This window comes from Trichoderma citrinoviride (assembly GCF_003025115.1).
Source record: "Trichoderma citrinoviride strain TUCIM 6016 unplaced genomic scaffold BBK36scaffold_3, whole genome shotgun sequence".
NCBI lineage: Eukaryota > Fungi > Ascomycota > Sordariomycetes > Hypocreales > Hypocreaceae > Trichoderma > Trichoderma citrinoviride.
The window spans coordinates 1,234,957-1,253,676 of record NW_020194711.1 but is presented as its reverse complement, the minus strand read 5'-3'; the positions used below and the strand labels follow the sequence as shown (position 1 = coordinate 1,253,676).

The 18,720-nt window shown below is 52.6% G+C and overlaps 5 protein-coding genes across 5 annotated transcripts; 2 read left to right on the top strand and 3 right to left on the bottom strand.

Annotated features, from left to right (window-relative positions):
• Positions 1–446: 446 nt before the first annotated feature.
• Positions 447–2,525, top strand: BBK36DRAFT_1112037 (hypothetical protein; the record flags this gene model as incomplete). The annotated part of the gene is made up of 1 exon (XM_024889770.1): positions 447–2,525. The coding sequence occupies one exon, from the start codon at positions 447–449 to the stop codon at positions 2,523–2,525; it is 2,079 nt and encodes a 692-aa protein (XP_024752115.1).
• Positions 2,526–3,850: 1,325 nt separating this feature from the next.
• Positions 3,851–6,061, bottom strand: BBK36DRAFT_1134560 (DnaJ-domain-containing protein). Its single transcript, XM_024892351.1, has 5 exons — positions 5,865–6,061; positions 5,685–5,814; positions 4,334–5,580; positions 4,058–4,254; positions 3,851–3,962 (listed from the first exon to the last, which is right to left on the bottom strand). The coding sequence occupies exons 2-4, from the start codon at positions 5,788–5,790 to the stop codon at positions 4,066–4,068; spliced, it is 1,542 nt and encodes a 513-aa protein (XP_024752114.1). The 5' UTR covers positions 5,791–5,814; positions 5,865–6,061; the 3' UTR covers positions 3,851–3,962; positions 4,058–4,065.
• A 430-nt stretch (positions 6,062–6,491) lies between these two features.
• Positions 6,492–7,456, bottom strand: BBK36DRAFT_1138890 (NAD(P)-binding protein; the record flags this gene model as incomplete). Its single annotated transcript, XM_024893271.1, has 2 exons — positions 6,492–6,941; positions 7,001–7,456. The coding sequence occupies 2 exons, from the start codon at positions 7,454–7,456 to the stop codon at positions 6,492–6,494; spliced, it is 906 nt and encodes a 301-aa protein (XP_024752113.1).
• Positions 7,457–9,258: 1,802 nt separating this feature from the next.
• On the top strand, positions 9,259–10,832 carry BBK36DRAFT_1157038 (squalene synthase; the record flags this gene model as incomplete). The annotated part of the gene is made up of 4 exons (XM_024893980.1): positions 9,259–9,314; positions 9,377–10,430; positions 10,492–10,653; positions 10,713–10,832. 4 exons carry the CDS (start codon positions 9,259–9,261, stop codon positions 10,830–10,832), a joined length of 1,392 nt encoding a protein of 463 aa, XP_024752112.1.
• Positions 10,833–11,728: 896 nt separating this feature from the next.
• On the bottom strand, positions 11,729–13,090 carry BBK36DRAFT_1113428 (protease; the record flags this gene model as incomplete). The annotated part of the gene is made up of 4 exons (XM_024889911.1): positions 11,729–11,898; positions 11,958–12,153; positions 12,210–12,512; positions 12,596–13,090. The coding sequence occupies 4 exons, from the start codon at positions 13,088–13,090 to the stop codon at positions 11,729–11,731; spliced, it is 1,164 nt and encodes a 387-aa protein (XP_024752111.1).
• Between the last annotated feature and the right edge of the window lie 5,630 nt (positions 13,091–18,720).

Below are 18,720 nucleotides of genomic sequence, written 5' to 3'. Positions count from 1 at the left end.
CGACTTGGACCGCCCGGAGGATGCGCTCAGGCTCAGGCAACGCATGCTCGGACGCTGTCGTCGACAATCCCCGAGCCACGTCCAGGCCCAAGCCCAAGCCTCATCTCCAACCTCGACCTCACTCTCAACCTCAACCGCAACCTCAGCTTCGGCCCCAGCCCTGCCATCACCGCCAGCAGCAGCAGCAGCCTCACCACCCCCCCAAGCCGCAACCCTCCGCCTCGCGACTGTCCGCCGGCAAGCCCGCGCCTCCGCGACCAGCGACCAACAAAGCCTCGACGACAACGACGCCTGCACCTCGATTGGGCTCGACTCCGCCCAATCCCCAGGGACCGCCCCTCACCCGCCCGACAGCTGCTCGACAGCCGAATCAACATGTGCTTTCTGTGAGGGCTGCCGCTGCTCCGACTACGCGTTCTTCCACCAAGAGGGACGCCGCCGCCACGATGCCTCTCGGCGACAAGCCTCGCCAGCCTCAGCTGAGCGCTGGAGCCGCCCGAGGCATGACCCGAACGCCCCTGACCCCCAAGGTCGCCGTCAAGGGGCCGCCAGCAACCACGCCGCTGGCTCGCAAGTCCTCGTCTGTTCTCAGCGCGCAGTCGTCGCCGCGTGGCGAGAGCGCCGGGGCTCCTCCGGCTTCCTATCTCAGCCATACCAGCACCCCGCGGTCCGGCGCCAGGCAGACCCGTGCCGAGAGCACTGTTTCGACCAGCTCGACGAACCTCGACAAGATGAGCGACGGCGGGTGGGACACGAGGAGCAACCGCGGCCTGGGCGTGTCGCCTCTGGCTCGTAGCGATAGCCTGAGCTCCAGGAGGAGCGTCAACGGCCCATCGTCCAACTCGCCCGGCGATGACTCCAAGTTCTTCTACGCGAGCAGCGTAAAGCCCGCGGCTCAAGCACCGCCGCCTCGACCAGCCTCGGTCGTCCATACTAAAAGTACGCCGACCTTCTTCTATGCGAGCGATGCTGCCAGCAAGCGAGTGACGAGCCCTCCAGCATACCCCAGCTCAAGCACTCACTCGCTGGCCTCGGCGCAAGAGGGCGTTGCTACCAAGTTCTTCTACGCAAACGGCGCGCCAGATGTGGAAGCGAGATTGTCAGCGCGCAGCTCCGGCTCGGGTTCGACAATCTCCAGCAGCTCCAGGGCGACGCGCGCCAACACCAGCAACTCCTCGGCCGTGGGATCCAGCACGACTCAGATATACTCGCGGCCAGCATCGCCCTCAAAGAACCTTACACACCCTACACTACCACAGCAGCAGCATGCACAACCGACGCTCCGAGCCAGTGCCATGTCACCTACCTCCCCGATCAGGGCCTCGGCTCACCAGGCTCCGAAGCTGGCGGCCACCACCGCGCAAGCCAACAAACGACGAGTGAGTATCGAGCAGCCTCTGCGGCTGAAACAGGGGCACGGTCGCGCCGGCAGCGTCGTTTCTGTAGAAGGAGGAGCCGCCGTCCCGAAGATTGCCTCACCCACAAGCGTACCGCCCACGATCCATGCGCCTGACATGACACCGCCGCTTTTGAGTCCCGGACTGGCGCAATTAGCACAGCCAATGACGATGGCGTCGATTCTACAAATGGCCGACGAGATGGATGATGAGGATGAAGACGACGAAGGGGACGGGAGCGAAGGCGAGGGAGAAGACGGAGAAGATGGGAACAGCGACGATTCAGAAACCGACTCCATCAGTCGTAAGAGAAATTCCCAGAATTCCGAGCCTCTTGATCACCTTGTCCTGAGCGCCCGGCGCGAGCGCAAAGTTCAGGACCTGGAAATCACAAACGCTTCTCTCGAGGCCATCAACAGAACTCTTGAGAGGCAGCTGCGGAAACAATCTGCAGAATTGCGCCGCTTCCGACGCTTATCCAGAGCCGGGCGCCTCGGCTCTGCAGCTTCGGGCCAAGGCGGTGCGTCCCTAACTGTACCGGACGCCGCAGGAAGCCTCACCGACGTCAGTGAGAGGGAGGAAGATGCCGCAAAGCAGGATGGGGAACTAGAAGAGGACGAAGACGACGAAGATGAGGAGGACGAGGAGGACGAAGACTCGCTAGTCGATTCCGAGTTATCCCACGGAAACACAGCTGCCGACCCCAACTCTACCACCTCTCAGTCCAAGGCGGAATCGCCTGGCGACAAACGGCGGAAACGGGACGAGCGCCGTCTCCAGCTCGACCTCACAAGGCATCAAGAGCTTTTGCTCGACAGCCAGAAGATGAACCAGAGTCTCAAGAAGTGTCTGGACTGGACAGAGGTGCTCATCAAGGAAGGCCAGAAGGCATTGGCCTACCAGGTCAGAATCTCCGACGTGGACGCCATGCCCGGCCGCGTCCTGGCAGCTTCATATTACGACTACCGTGACGACACATCCCAAGTCGAAGACGATACGATCTCCACCGTTTCCGCCTCGCGTTTCGACGACGATACCGTGTCAGGCTTGGAATCCGAAGGGGAGGCATGGCCGAAAGAATCACAGGATCGTGATAGTGGCATAGCACTGCGCGCTGCGGGCCATTAGCTAACCGACTCTTCGCAAACACCATGGAGAGGAGGGCTAATAGCCAATTTATTCTTCTTCGCATATCGACGACCCGATATGCCCATTTCTACGGTGCATTTACTGCTTGCTCTCGTTCACATCACCACTCATGGATATCTAGTCTTTTACTTCCTTTCTCACTCCTCCTTTTGCCCCCGGCTGCTGCAATATTTCCTCGTCTTTGTTTCTTTCTATCCTTCCCTTTTCTTTGTCTCTTTCGTATTTGCGACAGCATATACTTTTATGCACGTATAGTTGCATCTCGGGATATTCGGGGATACAAGGCGCTCATTCGGATTTTGCATGGCGTTCTCCTTTATACTTTTTTCTTATATTTTCTCTACTCTTCCTCTTCTCTTCTTTAGCTGATATCATCCGTTGGCTTCTTCTACTCTCATTGCGTTTATGAAGGCCATGATTACTGCATTCTTCCTCTACTACTTGTCGTTTCCATTCCTTTTCCCTCGAGAAGCTTCCCTCATATCTCGCCTTCCAAAATACCCTTCTTACAACAAACCTGAGTGAGAACTACCACTCTTGTTCTGCACTTTAGGGATTTAAATAGGCACGGCTTCTCTATTGCCTCCCTGCCCTGCACGTTCCCTTATTTCTATGATATCCCTTGTCATAATTTGACTACTACTCTATTGTTTTTTGAAGTGTTTGTTTTGTCGTTTCTCTTTCCAATATGTGTAAGATCAGATACCCGCAGAGGCAAAGCAAAAAGACGAAAGAGAGAAGAGGGACAAAGCTATCTGTCTATGGAACACCGACGAAGAAAACGCCTCCCCAAGACAAAGAGCGGACTTTCCGTTCCCCCCTCTTTCCTTCCAAAAGACAGGAGAGAAAGGGGAGAACCGAAACCTTTTATTCATCATTAGCCCCATACAACGAATATGGCTTACTTTCCAAGAGATCAAAACGTTTTAACCAGCTTCGACAATGTTTCTTTTGGATATATATATGAAGAAGAAAGGGAGGGGAAAAAAAAACAAAACCAACCTTTTTGCATTATTTTTTTTTCTTCACTTTTTTTATGTATGTGCGCAAGATATAGAAATCATGCGCGCTGCTGCCTTTTCGGTGAATGATGGAAAACGGAATAGAGGAAGAACAAGCGTTTTATGCCTTCCAATCTTCTTGCCTAAGATACTATGTTATGTGATCTGATGCCAATTCCATTCTCCAATGAGCTTCTCCACGGGCTTGGTGCTTGTCGGATGAGATATCAAAATATATGATGTAAATGCGCTGGAGAAAATATCCAAAAGAGGAGAGAGTGTGAGAAAAGAGAAACAAGAAGAAAAAAAGCTGTGTACTCTATATAATAAGATTATGCCCGATCGCTCTCTATCCGGCAATCTCGACAGTATTTCTCTAAACAAACAAGGGTCCTCATATCCCATTTTGTGCTCCCTCGACTCTCATCCCCATCCTCCTTCTTCCTCTTGCCTCTCCTCCCTTCTCCTCCTCCCTTTCCATGTCCATTAACGCCGTTCCCCCCTGGATCGCCCCCATCTTACGCCGCCGGCTGCTCTGGTTTAGGCACGTTAGGCGCATCCTGCGCAACCTCTTCCGCGGTCATATCCCTGGACTTCTTATCCTTCTTGTGCTTGTGGTCTTCGTGCTTGTCCTTCTTCATGGCGGCCTCGGCAACCAGCTGCTCGAAGAGCAGGTAATCACCCTCTTCTTCGGGGGACCGCTCAGCCTATAAAAGCAAGAGCAGTTAGACACTAAACCTCCAATATAGCTTTCGTCAACTGAGAGAACGAAAAATGGCAACATACCTTGATGAAAATCTCGCCAATCAGCATGAGCGCCTGCGCTCGCTCTAACCGCTTCGACAGCGGAACCTTCTTGTCCTTCAAGACCGCATCGCACACCTCGCGCAGCACGCCCTGAATCTCGAACCTGCTGCCTCTCCACGCAGCCGTCAGGATCTTGCCCGTGACGCGGCGCTCGTATTCAACACGCTTTTCGTCCGTCCAGTCTTCGCCACCCCGCTCTTCCATCTTGGCCATGTCCTCCACCGTCTGCTGAGCGTCGATGGCGCTGCTGATGGTGTTCCAGGTGTCCTTGACCAGCGTCCCCTTGTCCTTCAGCTTGCTGAAGAAGCCACCGATGCCGAGGAACTTTTGGCTGTTGAGGAGGACCGAGGCCTTGGACATGTAAGTCTGGCCGATGGCGTGAAGAATGTCGATGCCAAATGACTCCATCTTGAGATTCTCCACCTCGAGCCGCATCTTCTCCTGGAAGGCCCGAGTGACGTCGGGGCCCTTGTCCGTCTCCGTCCACACACTGACCCGGTCCAGAAGCTTCTTTGTAAGTGCCTCCACGCGCTCCTGTCGAATGCGCGCGCGCTCCTTCTCGTAAGCCAGCAGCTTCTCCCGCTGCTCCTTGCTCATGCCGCCCTTCTTCTTTCCTTTGCCCTTGAGGTCGTCCTCTGTCTGTTCGATTTCCTTCTCCGTGTCGTCGTGGGCCTTTTCGGTAAGGGCCGGTCGGATGGGGATCTGCCGGCTCCGGGAGCCATATGAAGGCGCCGGAGATGTAGCTTCGGATCGAGGCGGCGGTGTCGCAGTCGCAGGCTGTACAGGTGTCTTTGCCTTTTCGTCCTCTACCACCACCGTGGGAGGTACCGTGGGGGGCGGCGCGGACGCGGAGCCTGCGAATGTCTCCTGGTTCTCCTTCTCCTTCTCCTTCATGCTCTCTTTCATTGCCTCGGCAGTTCCCGGGAACTCTTCATCTCCCTGCGTCTGCGGCGCACCCTCCCCTTCTTCTCCCTCCTCCATGGCAATGTCCATTGTGGCGGCCAGATCCTTCATCAAGCTGATCTCGCCAATCCAGTCGACAAAGGCCTCGCCGCCGAAGATGGCAGAGAAGAACTCGGCCGGGTCGACGAAGCCCTCTTGCGGCTTCGCGTGGTCCTTTCCATACTTGTCGTAGGCCTTTCGCAGATCCGGGTCTGAGAGCACCTGGTAGGCCTCGCCGATGGCCTGGAATTTTTCGTGTGCTGTCGGGTCGTTGGGATTCTTATCTGGTGTCAGGGGGAGCCCGTCAGTCGGTGTAGAAGATGCGAGACGCAAGGCGCAAATGTCAAACAAGCTGAAAACGCCAGAGGCGAGATGGACGGCAGTTTACCTGGATGGTGGACAATGGCCAGCTTGCGATAGGCCTTTTTGATCTCTAGCTCCGTGGCCTGCGGCTTGACGCCGAGGGTGTCGTAATAGGCCGTATCGACGACCATTTTCGGCGAGCGAATGAGAGAGCGTTACTCTGGTGAATGTGAGCGTCGCAGATGTGGGTTGTTCGAGTGAATGAAGAGCAAAGCGTGGATGGCTGGCGGCGCCGTGGGATGCGTATCGTATAGATAGAGAGATGTAAGACGATGATATTCGCGGCCGTTAGTCGAGGGAGTGCATATTCGCTCGCCGCAGCCGAAATTTTGCCCAAGGCTGAGTGCGCTCTGTTTCGTCGGCGCTACGTAATGGCGGGGCAGTGCTGCTGAATCGTCATGTACCGACACATGCCATTTTCGTAGGTACAGTACTTCTTCTTATCTTCGGTCAGCAATCTAGAGTGAACCGGATCGTCAGGGTTCATTGACATGCACTTCAATCTGCATCCCTACTATTTGTGCGCAGATGGCAAACCACCGCCCTTTTTCACATGAATGTTTTCCAGCACGATGCCAATCAGTGGGACCAAGATGTCATTTGACGATGCTTGCACGCTACAATCTGCACAACACACGTGGCCAGCCAAGATCAACGGCGCACGACGTGCTCTCTTGTCGAGACTACCTATCTAGATCGCCATCAAATTGCTCAGACGATATCTTACTCGCCATTAAGTGCCCACTCCAGCGAGATGATTGAACAACGAAGTGCGAAATCCACGCAACCGACCACATTGACAACTTGACATCAGAGCAAACCCAGCATCGGATTATTTGATTCCTGCAGACTTCATGCGCTCGAAGCACTTCTCGTACGCTTCGTGGACTTCAGGAATCTCGTACTGATACTCCTTGAGCTTCTTCACCAGCTTTGTCGTGTCCAGCGCGCAGTTACTCCGGTCCGCCTTGATGACCTTGGCTTGTTCTTCTAGGGTGAAGTTTTCCCAGCTCAGGTCCGGCCTTACGATCTCCTTGAAAAGCGTGAGCACCTCGTTGTGAGAGATGGCGCCTGGGTTGGTAAAGTTGTAGACGCCAGTCTCACCATGTTCTGCAAGAATGATGGAGGCGGGCAGGAGATCACGAAGCATGGTGTTGCTGTTGGGAACGTTGACCACCTTCTCATAGCTGAGGAGCTTTGTCACAAAGTTGCGCTGGTGAAGGTCATCGCTAACAGGCATGCGTAGACGGAGGATGAGGCAGTTGGGGTAACTGCTCAAAACCTAAAAGACATGTCAGTCTCGCTATTCACTACAGCAGCATACTTGGGATTTGGGCGTACCGGCTCAACATGGCCCTTGGTCAAGGAGTAGAAGCTCCCCTCAAAGTTTGGGCGGTCTTCCTCTGTATAGCCACGCCCACCAACCGGATGGGTCTTGTCGTACTGATATACACACCCAGTAGCAAAAATGGTGCAATGGATATTGGCTTGAAAGCAGGCATCTGCCAAGTTTAAGGTGCCAACGACATTGGATCGCACCGTCTGGGGCTTGTTGTCCTCGCACCAGTCGACATTGGGCCTCCCAGTGCATCCAGCAGCGTTAAGAACGTGAGTTGGCTTGGTGAGGAGGAGCTCGGACAGCACAGCCTCCCGGTTTTCCATGCGGATGGTCGTGGTGTGAACTTCCTTGCCCTGGTCCTCCAAGAGGCGTTTCAGCTGGCCGGCAATCCAGCCATTGCCTCCCCATATGAGAAAGCGTGGCTGTTGTTGATGGCCGTTGGAGAGCTTGCTGACCATTTCGATGAATCTGTTACTGCTGTAGATCAATGGCCGTCGTAATGTCGATGGTTAGACTTCTCTTTTCCTGCCAATCAGTTTGGCAAAATGAAGAGGAAGATGTTCAGAATTGAGCAGAGACGAGCTATGAATGCAACGTCTTGGAGCGGCGTTGAGGAAGGCGCCATGTTTGCTCTTTCTCGCTACATCACTGATTGGCTCCCTGTACAGTTGTTGCTATTTGATGGCAGGTGCAACCTGTCAACGTTTCAACAATGAAGAAGGCCAAACTCTAATTGCTTGTCCTGAGTGCTTGCTGCCTCATTCTGTTTGCTTGTCATGTGTTTCAACAGAGCTACTATAGGTACCTTATGTTTGGAAGGATCTCGAGTATCTTCTTCTACCTTCATGGCTCACATCCTGAGAGCAAGACTGAGCTCTCCCACAAGTTTCTCGGTCAGCTCAGGAGGTTTACGGTTGATGTTGCTCAAGCTGGCTGTGACGATGCTCACACGGAAACCATATCAGTCACTAAGATATCAATGCCTCCTGCCCATCTTCACTGCATCGAGTCTAGTGTTGCTATTCGCAATAGGGGCAACTGCTTGATGCTGTACGAACAGGCTTCTACAAACTCCTCGTTTCAATCCCATTTGAAATTGTATCTGTACTTTGAAAGGGTTGAGGCTAAAAGGGACTTTCTACCAGTCAACTCCACCAGCATTATCATCGGAATGTCTCAGCTTACATGCAGCTCTCACCGCCCAGAATCCGTTCACGATAGTGCAGCTGGTGGACGTTTTCGCGGCTGAGTCATCAAGCCAGGGGCGGCTGCAGGTAAAATTGGTGGCGCTTTTGGAGCGAGTTTCACGGCTCGCGTGAGAAGCTTGCCGTTGCCGTGCCGCACTATGACACTTGTGCCTTGGATTTGAGGTGGATGTGGTTATGGTTGTTGTTTTGACATCTCTATCTGTGACATATAGGTAGAGTTTGTATGAACCCGGTAAAACAAACACTTAGGTATCTTGACACATAGCCGAGTGTATGACGGAGCTGTTCAGCCATCGTCATCATAGAAGTACCTACTAGATCACGGTGTTCATGACAGCCATTCTCCCCAATGCCTTGCCTTTAGACTGCTGTCTCTGTTGATTACCCCTTACTATAACGAGCTTTTTTCTCCGTACCTTAGCGTATTCGCAACAGCTGGCGGAATTGGGCGTCTGCAATCCCGTTCCACACCACGTCTAGCGCTGCGAGTGATGGAATCGGCTCAACGGCCCCAGCGAATGGCTTTGCAGTCGCTTCAGTGCTAACCCTACACTCCGGAGTCCGTACCTCGTCAGCCGTTCCGAGCAGAGTTTTGGTGTGGGGTTCGCGTGCCTGTTCCGCCCAGTCAAGCCGCTCCTGGGCCGTATTCGTATCCACCAGCTCCCACTTCTTGGCTGCCTTTTAGCACTCGTTCAATTTAACCACAGCTTGCTATAATTCCTTCTTCCCCCCATCATCCATCTTGTTTTTCCCCTCGCGTTGTTTTCAGCCATTGCTCTCTATCTTCTTACCAGTAATTCTTGTTTTTACTATATACCCCGGATTTTCTCTTCTTCTTCTCCGTCGTCATCTTCGTCTTTGTCTGTTTCTTCGCGTTCATTTTGCGGCATCCCGACCCCAGTCGTGCGAACACGGTAGCCAGACGGCTTCATATTAGCTCTTCTTCACTTCACGCCTAGTAGCAGCTAGCAACAGCTCTGCAAATTTTTGCCAATTCACTCTTCGCACATTCTACCACCGCCTTTTACGTGTGCACCAAAAGAACCACCACAATGGGCGCTCTCTACTACGCAATGCACCCGGGCCAACTGCGCTCCATTGTCCAATGGTACGTTCAACTACGGGGACGCTCGAGAGAGGGGGAGACACGTTGCTTACTCTAATCTACAGGAAGCTGTGGCATGAGCCCGTCAACCGCCGCAACCCTCAGACCGAGAGTGCGACATTACAAGAATGTTTCCGCTACTTGAACATGACAAGCCGCAGTTTCTCAGCCGTCATTCAGGAACTCAACCATGAGCTTCTGGTCCCAATCACACTCTTCTACCTAGTGCTACGTGGTCTCGACACGATTGAGGATGATATGACCATTCCCCTCTCCACCAAGGTCCCCATGCTGCGAGAGTTCCACGTAACAATGGAACAGGACGGTTGGCAATACCACGATAGCAAGGAGAAGGACAGAGAACTCCTTGAGCACTTTGACTGCGTCATTACCGAGCTCAAGAAGCTCAAGAAGCCTTACTATGACATCATTAAGGATATGACTATCAAGATGGGTAACGGTATGGCCGACTACGCGCAAAACACCGAGATGATCGAGAACGGCGTCCAGACAATCGAGGAATACGAGCTGTACTGCCACTACGTTGCAGGGTTGGTTGGTGAGGGCCTGACGCGACTGTTGGTCGCTTCAAACCTCGCCAACCCTAAGCTTGCTGAGAGACCCGAATTGACCGAGTCCATGGGTCAGTTCTTGCAGAAGACGAACATCATCCGAGATATTCATGAGGACTGGGTAGACGGCCGGCGATGGTACCCCAAGGAGATTTGGAGCAAGCACGTTGAGCGATGGGAGGACCTGTTCGACCCCAAATACAAAACACAGGCAGTCGAGTGCATTTCAGCCATGGTCCTCGACGCCCTGAAGCACGTCGAGGACTGCCTCTTCTACATGGCGGGCATGAGGGATCAGAGCGCCTTCAACTTCGTTGCCATCCCACAGGCCATGGCCATTGCCACCTTGGAGCTGTGCTTTAGGAACCCGGCTGTGCTGGAGAGGAACGTCAAGATCACCAAGGGAGACGCTTGCCAGATCATGCTGGAAAGCACGCAGAACCTCCAAGTCCTCTGCGAGGTCTTCAGAAGATATGCCAGGCGCATCCAGAAGAAGAACGATCCTCGCGACCCCAACTTCTTAGCAATCAGCGCGCGGTGCGCAAAGGTATGCATACATCACTCCGTAAGACGTGCTGTGTGACAGGGAGACTAATAATCGGTTCCAGATTGAGCAATTCATCGAGACCTTGTTCCCTAGGCAGGACCCCAAGAAACTGGCCCAGGAAGCCAGGGCGAAGCAGACGCAAGAGCCTACCATGTCCGCTGGTGAGACTGCCATCATGGTCGGCGTCGTCCTCGCTGTCCTGTTGACCATGACGGGTCTGATGGTAAGTCGCACTTGACCTGCAGGAGCCATGAGTGCGCGGTAAATCTAATCATGCAACAGGTCGGCATTGCTTGGTTCATGGGCGCCAAATTCGACAACACATTTTCCGACACCGCCAAGCTGTTCTCCAGCAGCACCGGCGGCAGCCCTACCTCAATAACGGGCCACGAGGAATTGTAACAACAACTATTTTAGGGATTCTTTTACTGAAGCATTTCGTCAATGACGATGCACTTGATGCCGTTCATGTACTACAGGATTCTTGGCTCATGATATCTGCCAAGCGATACACTTACTTAATGTCTTTAATATCTAGAAATCGACGGACAATGAAACTATCGGAAAGGGGGTACACTATTGATGAGCTGTGACGTTCCCTCTCCTCTTTCTTCGCTCTCTCCTAGCACGGATGTCAAATTGCAATCCAGTCCTTTCATGACTGTGGTTGTGCCGAAGAAGTGCTGATATCAACCTTTGCCATTGCTTTTGGTCCGCTCTGACGAGTTGGACGCAGCGCGGAACTTTCTACCTTGATCTTTTAAGAGGCTAGATTCGCGCTGGCGAGCAAACAGATTATGAGTTATTCGTTGTGCCTTCTGGCTTAGTGACGCAACGGTCAGAGTGAAGACGCTTTTGACTGGTTTGGTTTCTCAAGAATGTTCTACAGGCCATTGTTCTTGTTAGGCAATGCCAGTACTCAAGATAATCATCGGAGGTCAATTCCCCATTTTGCTTCTGCATTATCTCTATGGTAGATTCCCGTAATCATCACGATTGTTCTTGCCAATTACCACAGTTCTCCCTTCCCTATCTCTCCCAGGTCGTATCCAGGCAGGTGTGCTCTATCAATATGTACATGCATGTCGAGTAGCAACTGCCACAATCCAACTACAGTTCCATTCCGGGCAGATGGCCCCCAATTATTAGCAATGCATCTCTCGCTCTTCCAGATTAAGTCTATGAAATGACAAGTTTAGGAAGATGGTATGCAGAGTGCGCGCGGCGTGTATTAGTCTGGTTTTCTTCTTCTAAAATAGGCCTAAAGACGAGTCGACATGAGCATGGGGAGTACATGCTTAAAAGTTGCCGTTGTTGGCAATGAGGCTGGTGGTACCAGCAACGTTCTGCTTCACAGTAGCACCCGTCTTGGCAGCCAAGTTCTTGATGAGGTTGCTGACATCCGTGACATTAGCGACACCCTCAAGAGCCATCAGGTAGGCAGCAAGACCAGCAACGTGGGGAGAGGCTATACGAGTTGCACAAGTCAGTCGTTGATTCAGCGTTATGAGGGGCTCAGATGCTTACCCATGCTGGTGCCGCTGAGGACTGCGGTGTCAATATCGGACTTGATGCCGACGCTGAGAACATCGACACCAGGAGCATAGATGTCAACGCCAGCGCCGAAGTTGGAGAAGCTAGCTCGGATATCGGGGGTGGCATCGATGGCACCCACGGTGATTGCCTGAGGGGCGGAGCCGGGAGAGGTGTTGGCAGTATCTTGCTGCAACGACTGTTAGAAGAGTGCCTGGGTGAGAAGAGAGAAGGGATACAACATACGTTCTCGTTACCGGCAGCGACAACGGGGACAATACCAGCGTTGGTCAGAGCCGTGATGGCGTTGTTGACAGCAGTAGAGAATGAGCCTCCCAGAGACATGTTCATCACAGCCTTGCCGGAGAGCTTCTTGGCCTGGACGTCGTTAACAACGAACTGCATGCCATTCAGAACGCCGGAGTTGCTGCCAGCGCCATTAGCGTCGAGAACCTTGACGGCAACGAGCTGAACGTTCTTGGCCACTCCGAAGGTGGCACCGCCAATAGTGCCAGCAACATGGCTGCCGTGGCCGTTTTCATCGGTGTCCTGAGCACATCATTGTCAGACATTGTTCATCAAGCGGAAGCTGCTTAGATACGGAAACCGGCCTCAAAACATATACTTACGACAGAGTTCACAAAGTTGGCTCCAAAGGTGGCACGGCCCTCAAACTCGGTATGGGTAGTACGGATGCCAGTGTCGACAACGTAGGCAGTGATGCCCTCGCCAGCAGAGTTGTCGAAGATGTAGTTTTGTCCACCAACGGACTTGTTGGAAAGGCGGATCAGGCCAGGGGTGGCATTCGTCTGAGCAACGAGAGCGGCGTGCTGAACCTTGGTGTCGGCCTCGATGTAGGCAACCTCTTCGGCGTCAAAGATGTCCTTGATCATGACATCATCGGCATCGAGAGCCATGGCACGCCAGGTGTGCATGCTGAAGGAGTGGATGGCGGTGGACAGCTCGTTGCCGAAGAGACCACGCTTACCGAGGTTGCGCTTCGCGATCTTAGCAGCAAACTGGGCCTGCTTGGCAGAGATGGCCTCTTCGCCAAAGGAGTTGTTGTAGACGACAATGTAGCGGTTGGGAATGATGTTCTTGGCGAAGGGATTGGTGACGAGGCCCATAAGATGCGTCAAATTGACATTGTTGATGATGTCCCCAAGATCCCGAGACTGACGGTGGTCGTGAATCGGGACAGCAGCCGCCAGAGGGGCGACCACCATGAGGAGATATGCGAGCATGGTGCTGAAGGGCGCCATTTCGAAGAAGATGCCGAGTAGTTACAAGCGCACACGCAATGAGGAACAAGTAAGTCGAATATTATACTGGTAAAGCTGTTTGTCGTGAGGAAAGGCCCAGCCCGTTCACTCCGTTCGAATGAATGAATACTGATAACGATGTTCCAAAAGGAGAGGATGAAGAGAGGATGGACGATCAACGGTCCTCTGCAGCCAGCTTGCTCAGTTCAGCGGTTGAGACGTGAAAGGAAGGACGGCGAAGAAAGAGAATATGAATGATCCAAGTGCGGAGGACCGGGCCGGGGACTGCTGGCTGGGCTGGGAGAGGGGGGGGAGAAGCGACAAAAAATACTGAGCGAGAGAGAGGAAGAAATAAGTACGAAAAGGACGTTGAAAGTCCAAAACAAGAGAGGAGGGAATGAAGCGTAAGTAAAGCAGATGACGGGGAAGAAAGGAAGAAAACAATGACCAGGGGGGCCGCAGAAAAGAGGAGAGGCCCAGCAGGGGAATACTTGTAGAAAGTGAAGAAACAATCAAGCTCGGAAGTGGCCTCCCACTCAGAACTGGCTCGCACCTGCAGCTGCATCTGCCCTGTACCTGTACCTGTACCTGCACCTGCACCCTCTCCCCCAAGCTGCAAGGCAAGTGCAAGGCAAGGGTCTCCGGCTGGGCTCCGTGCTCCGTAAAAGCAGGTGCAGTGGACGAGAGCGCCGAGAGGGACATGAGGCACGAGAGGGCACGTCGCTGGGGATTGGCCTGGTTTGGTTGGTGCTGCAACAGCAGCCGGCGGCACCCCTGCTAGCGGGCAGCTTGTGCCTGACTTGGCGGTCCAAGGTTCTGACGGGCCTTGTCTAGTGGCCTGCAGCTTCTGTAGCGCCGGGCGCGAGATGCTGAGACTGGGGCCGAATCCTGTCTCAGAGCGGGCAGGCAGGGGTCGCTGCCAAGCGAGTAGCAAAACGTCGGGAGCGGTTTGGAAGAGCGCTCAAACGCCAAGCTGGTTATTGCTGCTATGCATCTTGTTCCAGTATTACTGTTGCGTTTACTGTTGCTTTTCACTCTAGACCGCAAGATCTCAAATCTAGACTTTTGAGTTTGTGGCTTACGCATATTCCGTGCTTCAGCCAGTCCTTGGCAGGCCAGGTACGAAACTTGGGCATGCCGAATCAATGCCGTTTAGCGGGGTGTTTCGTCTATGCTCACCAAAGACATTGATTGAATGAGGCAGGTACTGGGTACATGCTCCTTACGAGCAGATCTCAAAGAATGGTTCCTGCTAATGTGACGAGAGCGTCACAGGAGGAACTGAACGACGATAAGGCATTGTGAGTGATGCAGCAGCTGCTGGTTGCCCGTGTGGGCACTCGAGATTCTATAGAGCGAAAGGCACTCAGCAGTCTTGGCGAGCATCTCGGCAGACACAGGCCGATGCAATCTCCAAAGCAGTGGCACATGGCCAACTCATACCCGCGTATCGAGTGCTACATACGAGCAGATGGACGGCATCAAGGCTGGATCCGCCTATGAAACCTGAGAAGCCAGAAGCAAGAACAACTGCATTTATGCTTGTTTTATTAGTGTCAATGTTTGGAGGGAGTTTGTTGGACACCAATTACGCTGGGAAAATGCGACTTGCCGTTGTGCCGTTGGCTGTGTCGATCAGCTGCGGCTTTGATTGATTGCCGCATGGCATGCAACGATCCCAACTTCCCAGCTGCAAACGGACCACGCTTCCCCAGCAGCAGATTGTCGGGTGTTAGATCATGATAAGAAGCCCGCAGATCCTTGACTGCTTCTGCTAATCATGTAAGTATCTGTTATTTCTCATCGGAGCAAATACTCACTGCGTCAGTCGAGGTTCTGATTCCGCTTTTTGCTCTCCCTTTTTCGCTCCCGTCTTCTATTGTTCAGCATCTTGGTTCGAACCTCACGTCTATCTTGAGCACCTCGAAAGGTACCCAGTACTTGATGTCCTGGCGCGCCTCCCGCATCTTCAGCACCTCGGCAGCCCTGGAAATTGGCGACATAAGCTTCCGGTGGCGTCAGGGGCCGAGAACCAGTGCCCCACCGCTGAAACGCACCGCTAGTGAATGCGGTTTTGATTGATGTGGAAGTCGGCGGCTGTTCCATCCCGCTGGGTCTGCAGCTGCCATTGGCCTGGCGGAGAGGCAGTCTGAAACGCGCGCTACGGAGCCGAGTCAAGCCGGCGTCTTTGTTCGTTGTGCGATTGTGAGACGCCGCGGAGGTGGGCATCGTGAGTGGGCGTTTGTGTTGATTTTGGTGTCTTTCGTTGTGTTGCAGTCACTGCTCGATGATCCAAGCTTTTTTTCACTTCATCGTCTTTGACTCTATTTTGGTGCACACTGAACCACCAGGATGCGGCTGCTCCCTCCGCTTGGCGTCTTGTTTTTTTATTCGTCCAGTCATGACTTCTCGCAATGCTGGCGCTTGCCAAGTACATGTATTTGTCAATGAGCATCCAGGTTTGCTCGAGTCATCCTATCATCTTGATGGGCGTAAACACCCAACCTGAGCCAAGACTCCTTAGAGGGCATCTACATCCCATTGCGTGGCGCAGTCAACGTACCAGGACGGAGGCTATTGCTACAGCCTGCATGAGGTATGTAGAATAAGGTCGCCAGTAGTGGTGAAGCGATGTAACTCTCGAGGAGACCCCGATATCAAGTAGATTACTACTACTACCACCTTACTACATACCTTACGTCAACGTGCAAATCACCGAGCCACTTGAACGAACAATAGGTGCCGTAAAAACAAGCTCAATCTGTCACGTTCATCCATGGACGACCTAAACTTCTGTCACCCATGGAATCCCACTCTCTTCTTCCCCACATCATCTCACTCTCATCCACCCCGGCAGCACCAGGCACCGCCCTGACAGGCTGCAGGCCATCTGCGTGGTGCTCCGTGGTGTATGGGATTAAGTGTGCAATTTCCCTGCGCCAACGCATACGAACTCCTTCATTAGTACATAGTTCGTACGCCCGAGTGCATGCAGTCCTTCTCCAGTTGCTTCGCCCCAATCACGGGGTCACGATGTTAAGCTCCGTCAAGCTCATTGGAGGCTTCAAGCAACCTCGGCGATAATCAGACATGCACCAGACACTTCACCTCGGATGTTAGAGATACCACATGTACCCAACTGCCATTTACTTTTCACTCGATTCAAAACGGATTGAAAATTAATTATAATATTACCACCCAAACTACCTCCTTATGTATACAACCCCAACTCGGCCCAGGTGCCCGATATATTTCATGTCCAGTGGCAACCATGCGGACTTGTTGGACGTTCCTTCAATTCTGGGGGTGGGGAGGGGGAATGCCCTACTAGTACCCCTCATAAATGTCACGATGCTTTACCTTAAATTTTCCTCCTTCATCACCTGGCAACAACAGCACGTAGCTGACGCAGACTGCCTAGTAGGCACTCAGGTTACACCAGTAACTCAAAGATACGTGTCTTGCTTGCCGTATGGCGGATAGAGTAGCACCAATACTGTGCATGTATGATGCGATGCATGATTCAGCGTTATCAACTCGAGCTCAACTCAGCCTCTCCTTGTGTTACAGCCTCTGGACGTCGTCCACTCTGTATGGACAGCCGGCATCAAGTGCGATAAGCATTTCAAGCCACAGCAACTCATTCAAAATACAAGCAACAATAAGCGATGCCCGCCTCCAACGTCTCGCGTCTCGGAAAGCGCTCTTAAGCTCATTGGAACGAATTAAGCATAACAAGAAGCTCCATGCCGGCGCGGACTCGATTTACAGTGGTTCCCCTTCTTTCCGAGCTCTTGGATGGTCTAGTCAAACACGGAGTTGCTTCTTCGTTCAAGCATGGGTCGTGCCGCTCTCTTTCTCTTTCTATCACGCCGTCGTCCCGCATGTGTTCTTAGCTGCAGAATGCAACTTTGAAATCGGCCATGATGTTTGTGGAAAGGCCCCGTCTCATATTTTCGTTCTAGAACTGCAGTACTTCAAGGATAAGGGGTGCCTACGCGCATAACGTGCGATCGTTTGTTTCACTCGGGTTTTATGGGAGTTTGTAGCAGGGCTTTTCGGTCGATCACTTCTGGGAGCCGGGATCCTAGTCTAGTAGCAGTGCAGGAGGATTGCGGAAGACAAGCTGCCGCCTTCTACTCTATATGGTGGAGGAGTTCACTTCTCCATATATGGGTAAGTATCTTTACACGTTCTAATCGTGAAAATGACAGCAATGTTGAGAGTCCTGTTTGCATGCTTACCTAGCTACTGTGGGCTGAGCGTTGCTTTCTTCACGCTGATGGCTTCACAACCTCATTCAAATGGTCACATACCATGCTTTTCATACACCGTATATGGGCTATGGATTCTATTGCATGTGGAGATCATTGTCTACCACATGCCCTATCCTGTAGTTATTTCTCGTTTGTCGAGCCCGTGGGTGTAAGTTGCAATGCACGGATTCCTCTACCCTGTATCTGTGGAACGCGGTACCGGTGAGCCAGGGCTCCCGATTTTCGCCGGGAATACCACTGTGATGCCATTGCAAAATGCTTTGTTGCTGAGGAACTTTCTGCTTTGTTTCGTTGTGAGAAAATAGTACAAGTTGAGAGCTTTCTGTTGTAGGTACATGTAATAAACGATGGCGGCGAAGACGGTGACGACACAGCTGAAGGGATACTGCTGCACTCACGATCCCGCTGTTTTCTCTCCCGATAACGTGCTGGGTACCTACCTATACAAAGGATTGACTCGACTTCTCCACGGAGAATCCGCAAAGGCGGAGGGAACGAGACATGGGCTGCAGCGTATCTGGCTAACAACAATGTCGCAAGCTTGCGAGGTTGATGATGAGATCGGTACCAACCGACTGCCATCCGTAGCGATGCTGTGTCTACTGTGTCTACCTAACGTACTGGGTAAGGTAGGTTGGGTACCTAGGTAATGGGAGAGGATGTTTGTCACGCAACTAGGAAGAAATGATGATCCGTCTCGTCTTGCTTCCCTCTCAATCCTGCAAAGATACTGGGACCCAGCTGTTTTGTCTTGGAAGAGGATGATTTCTGTCTTGGGCGGGCATAAGATTGAGGTGGGGTAATTTCACTTGTGCAAATGAGTTGTCTTTGATGGGCGGCTCGAAAGGCTCACAGGCCAATCAATCCATCAAGACGACGAGATTGGTACGGAGCACAAAAGCACAGAGGAAGGGAAGGGGGAAAAAAAAAAGAAAGGAAAGAAATTCTCTGCGTTTGAGGGGGAGGTTAGATGAGGAATATGTACATGTAAACACCGGCATCGTGCTCTGTATGTAAGGTATTACCTTAGTCTATCGGTGTCTGCTGCCTTGAGATACACATCCATGGTCACTTTCTGGTCTATACGATACTACCGTAACTTACGTGCAGCAGTGGGCGTCATTTGAATCAATATTTCTGCTTTAGCGGCTTTGACGCCTAATAAATCGTCACTCCAACACGCTTGGACAAGGTACCTACTCAACTGTAAGCCGCCCT

Excerpts from the sequence above, each read along its gene's own strand:
- BBK36DRAFT_1134560 (XM_024892351.1), bottom strand. The coding sequence starts at position 5,790 with ATGGTCGTCGATACGGCCTATTACGACACCCTCGGCGTCAAGCCGCAG. Across the intron at positions 5,581-5,684 it reads GGCCATTGTCCACCATCCAG|ATAAGAATCCCAACGACCCG; the intron begins GTAAACTGCCGT and ends CCCTGACACCAG. Across the intron at positions 4,255-4,333 it reads TTGGCGAGATTTTCATCAAG|GCTGAGCGGTCCCCCGAAGA; the intron begins GTATGTTGCCAT and ends TTGCTTTTATAG.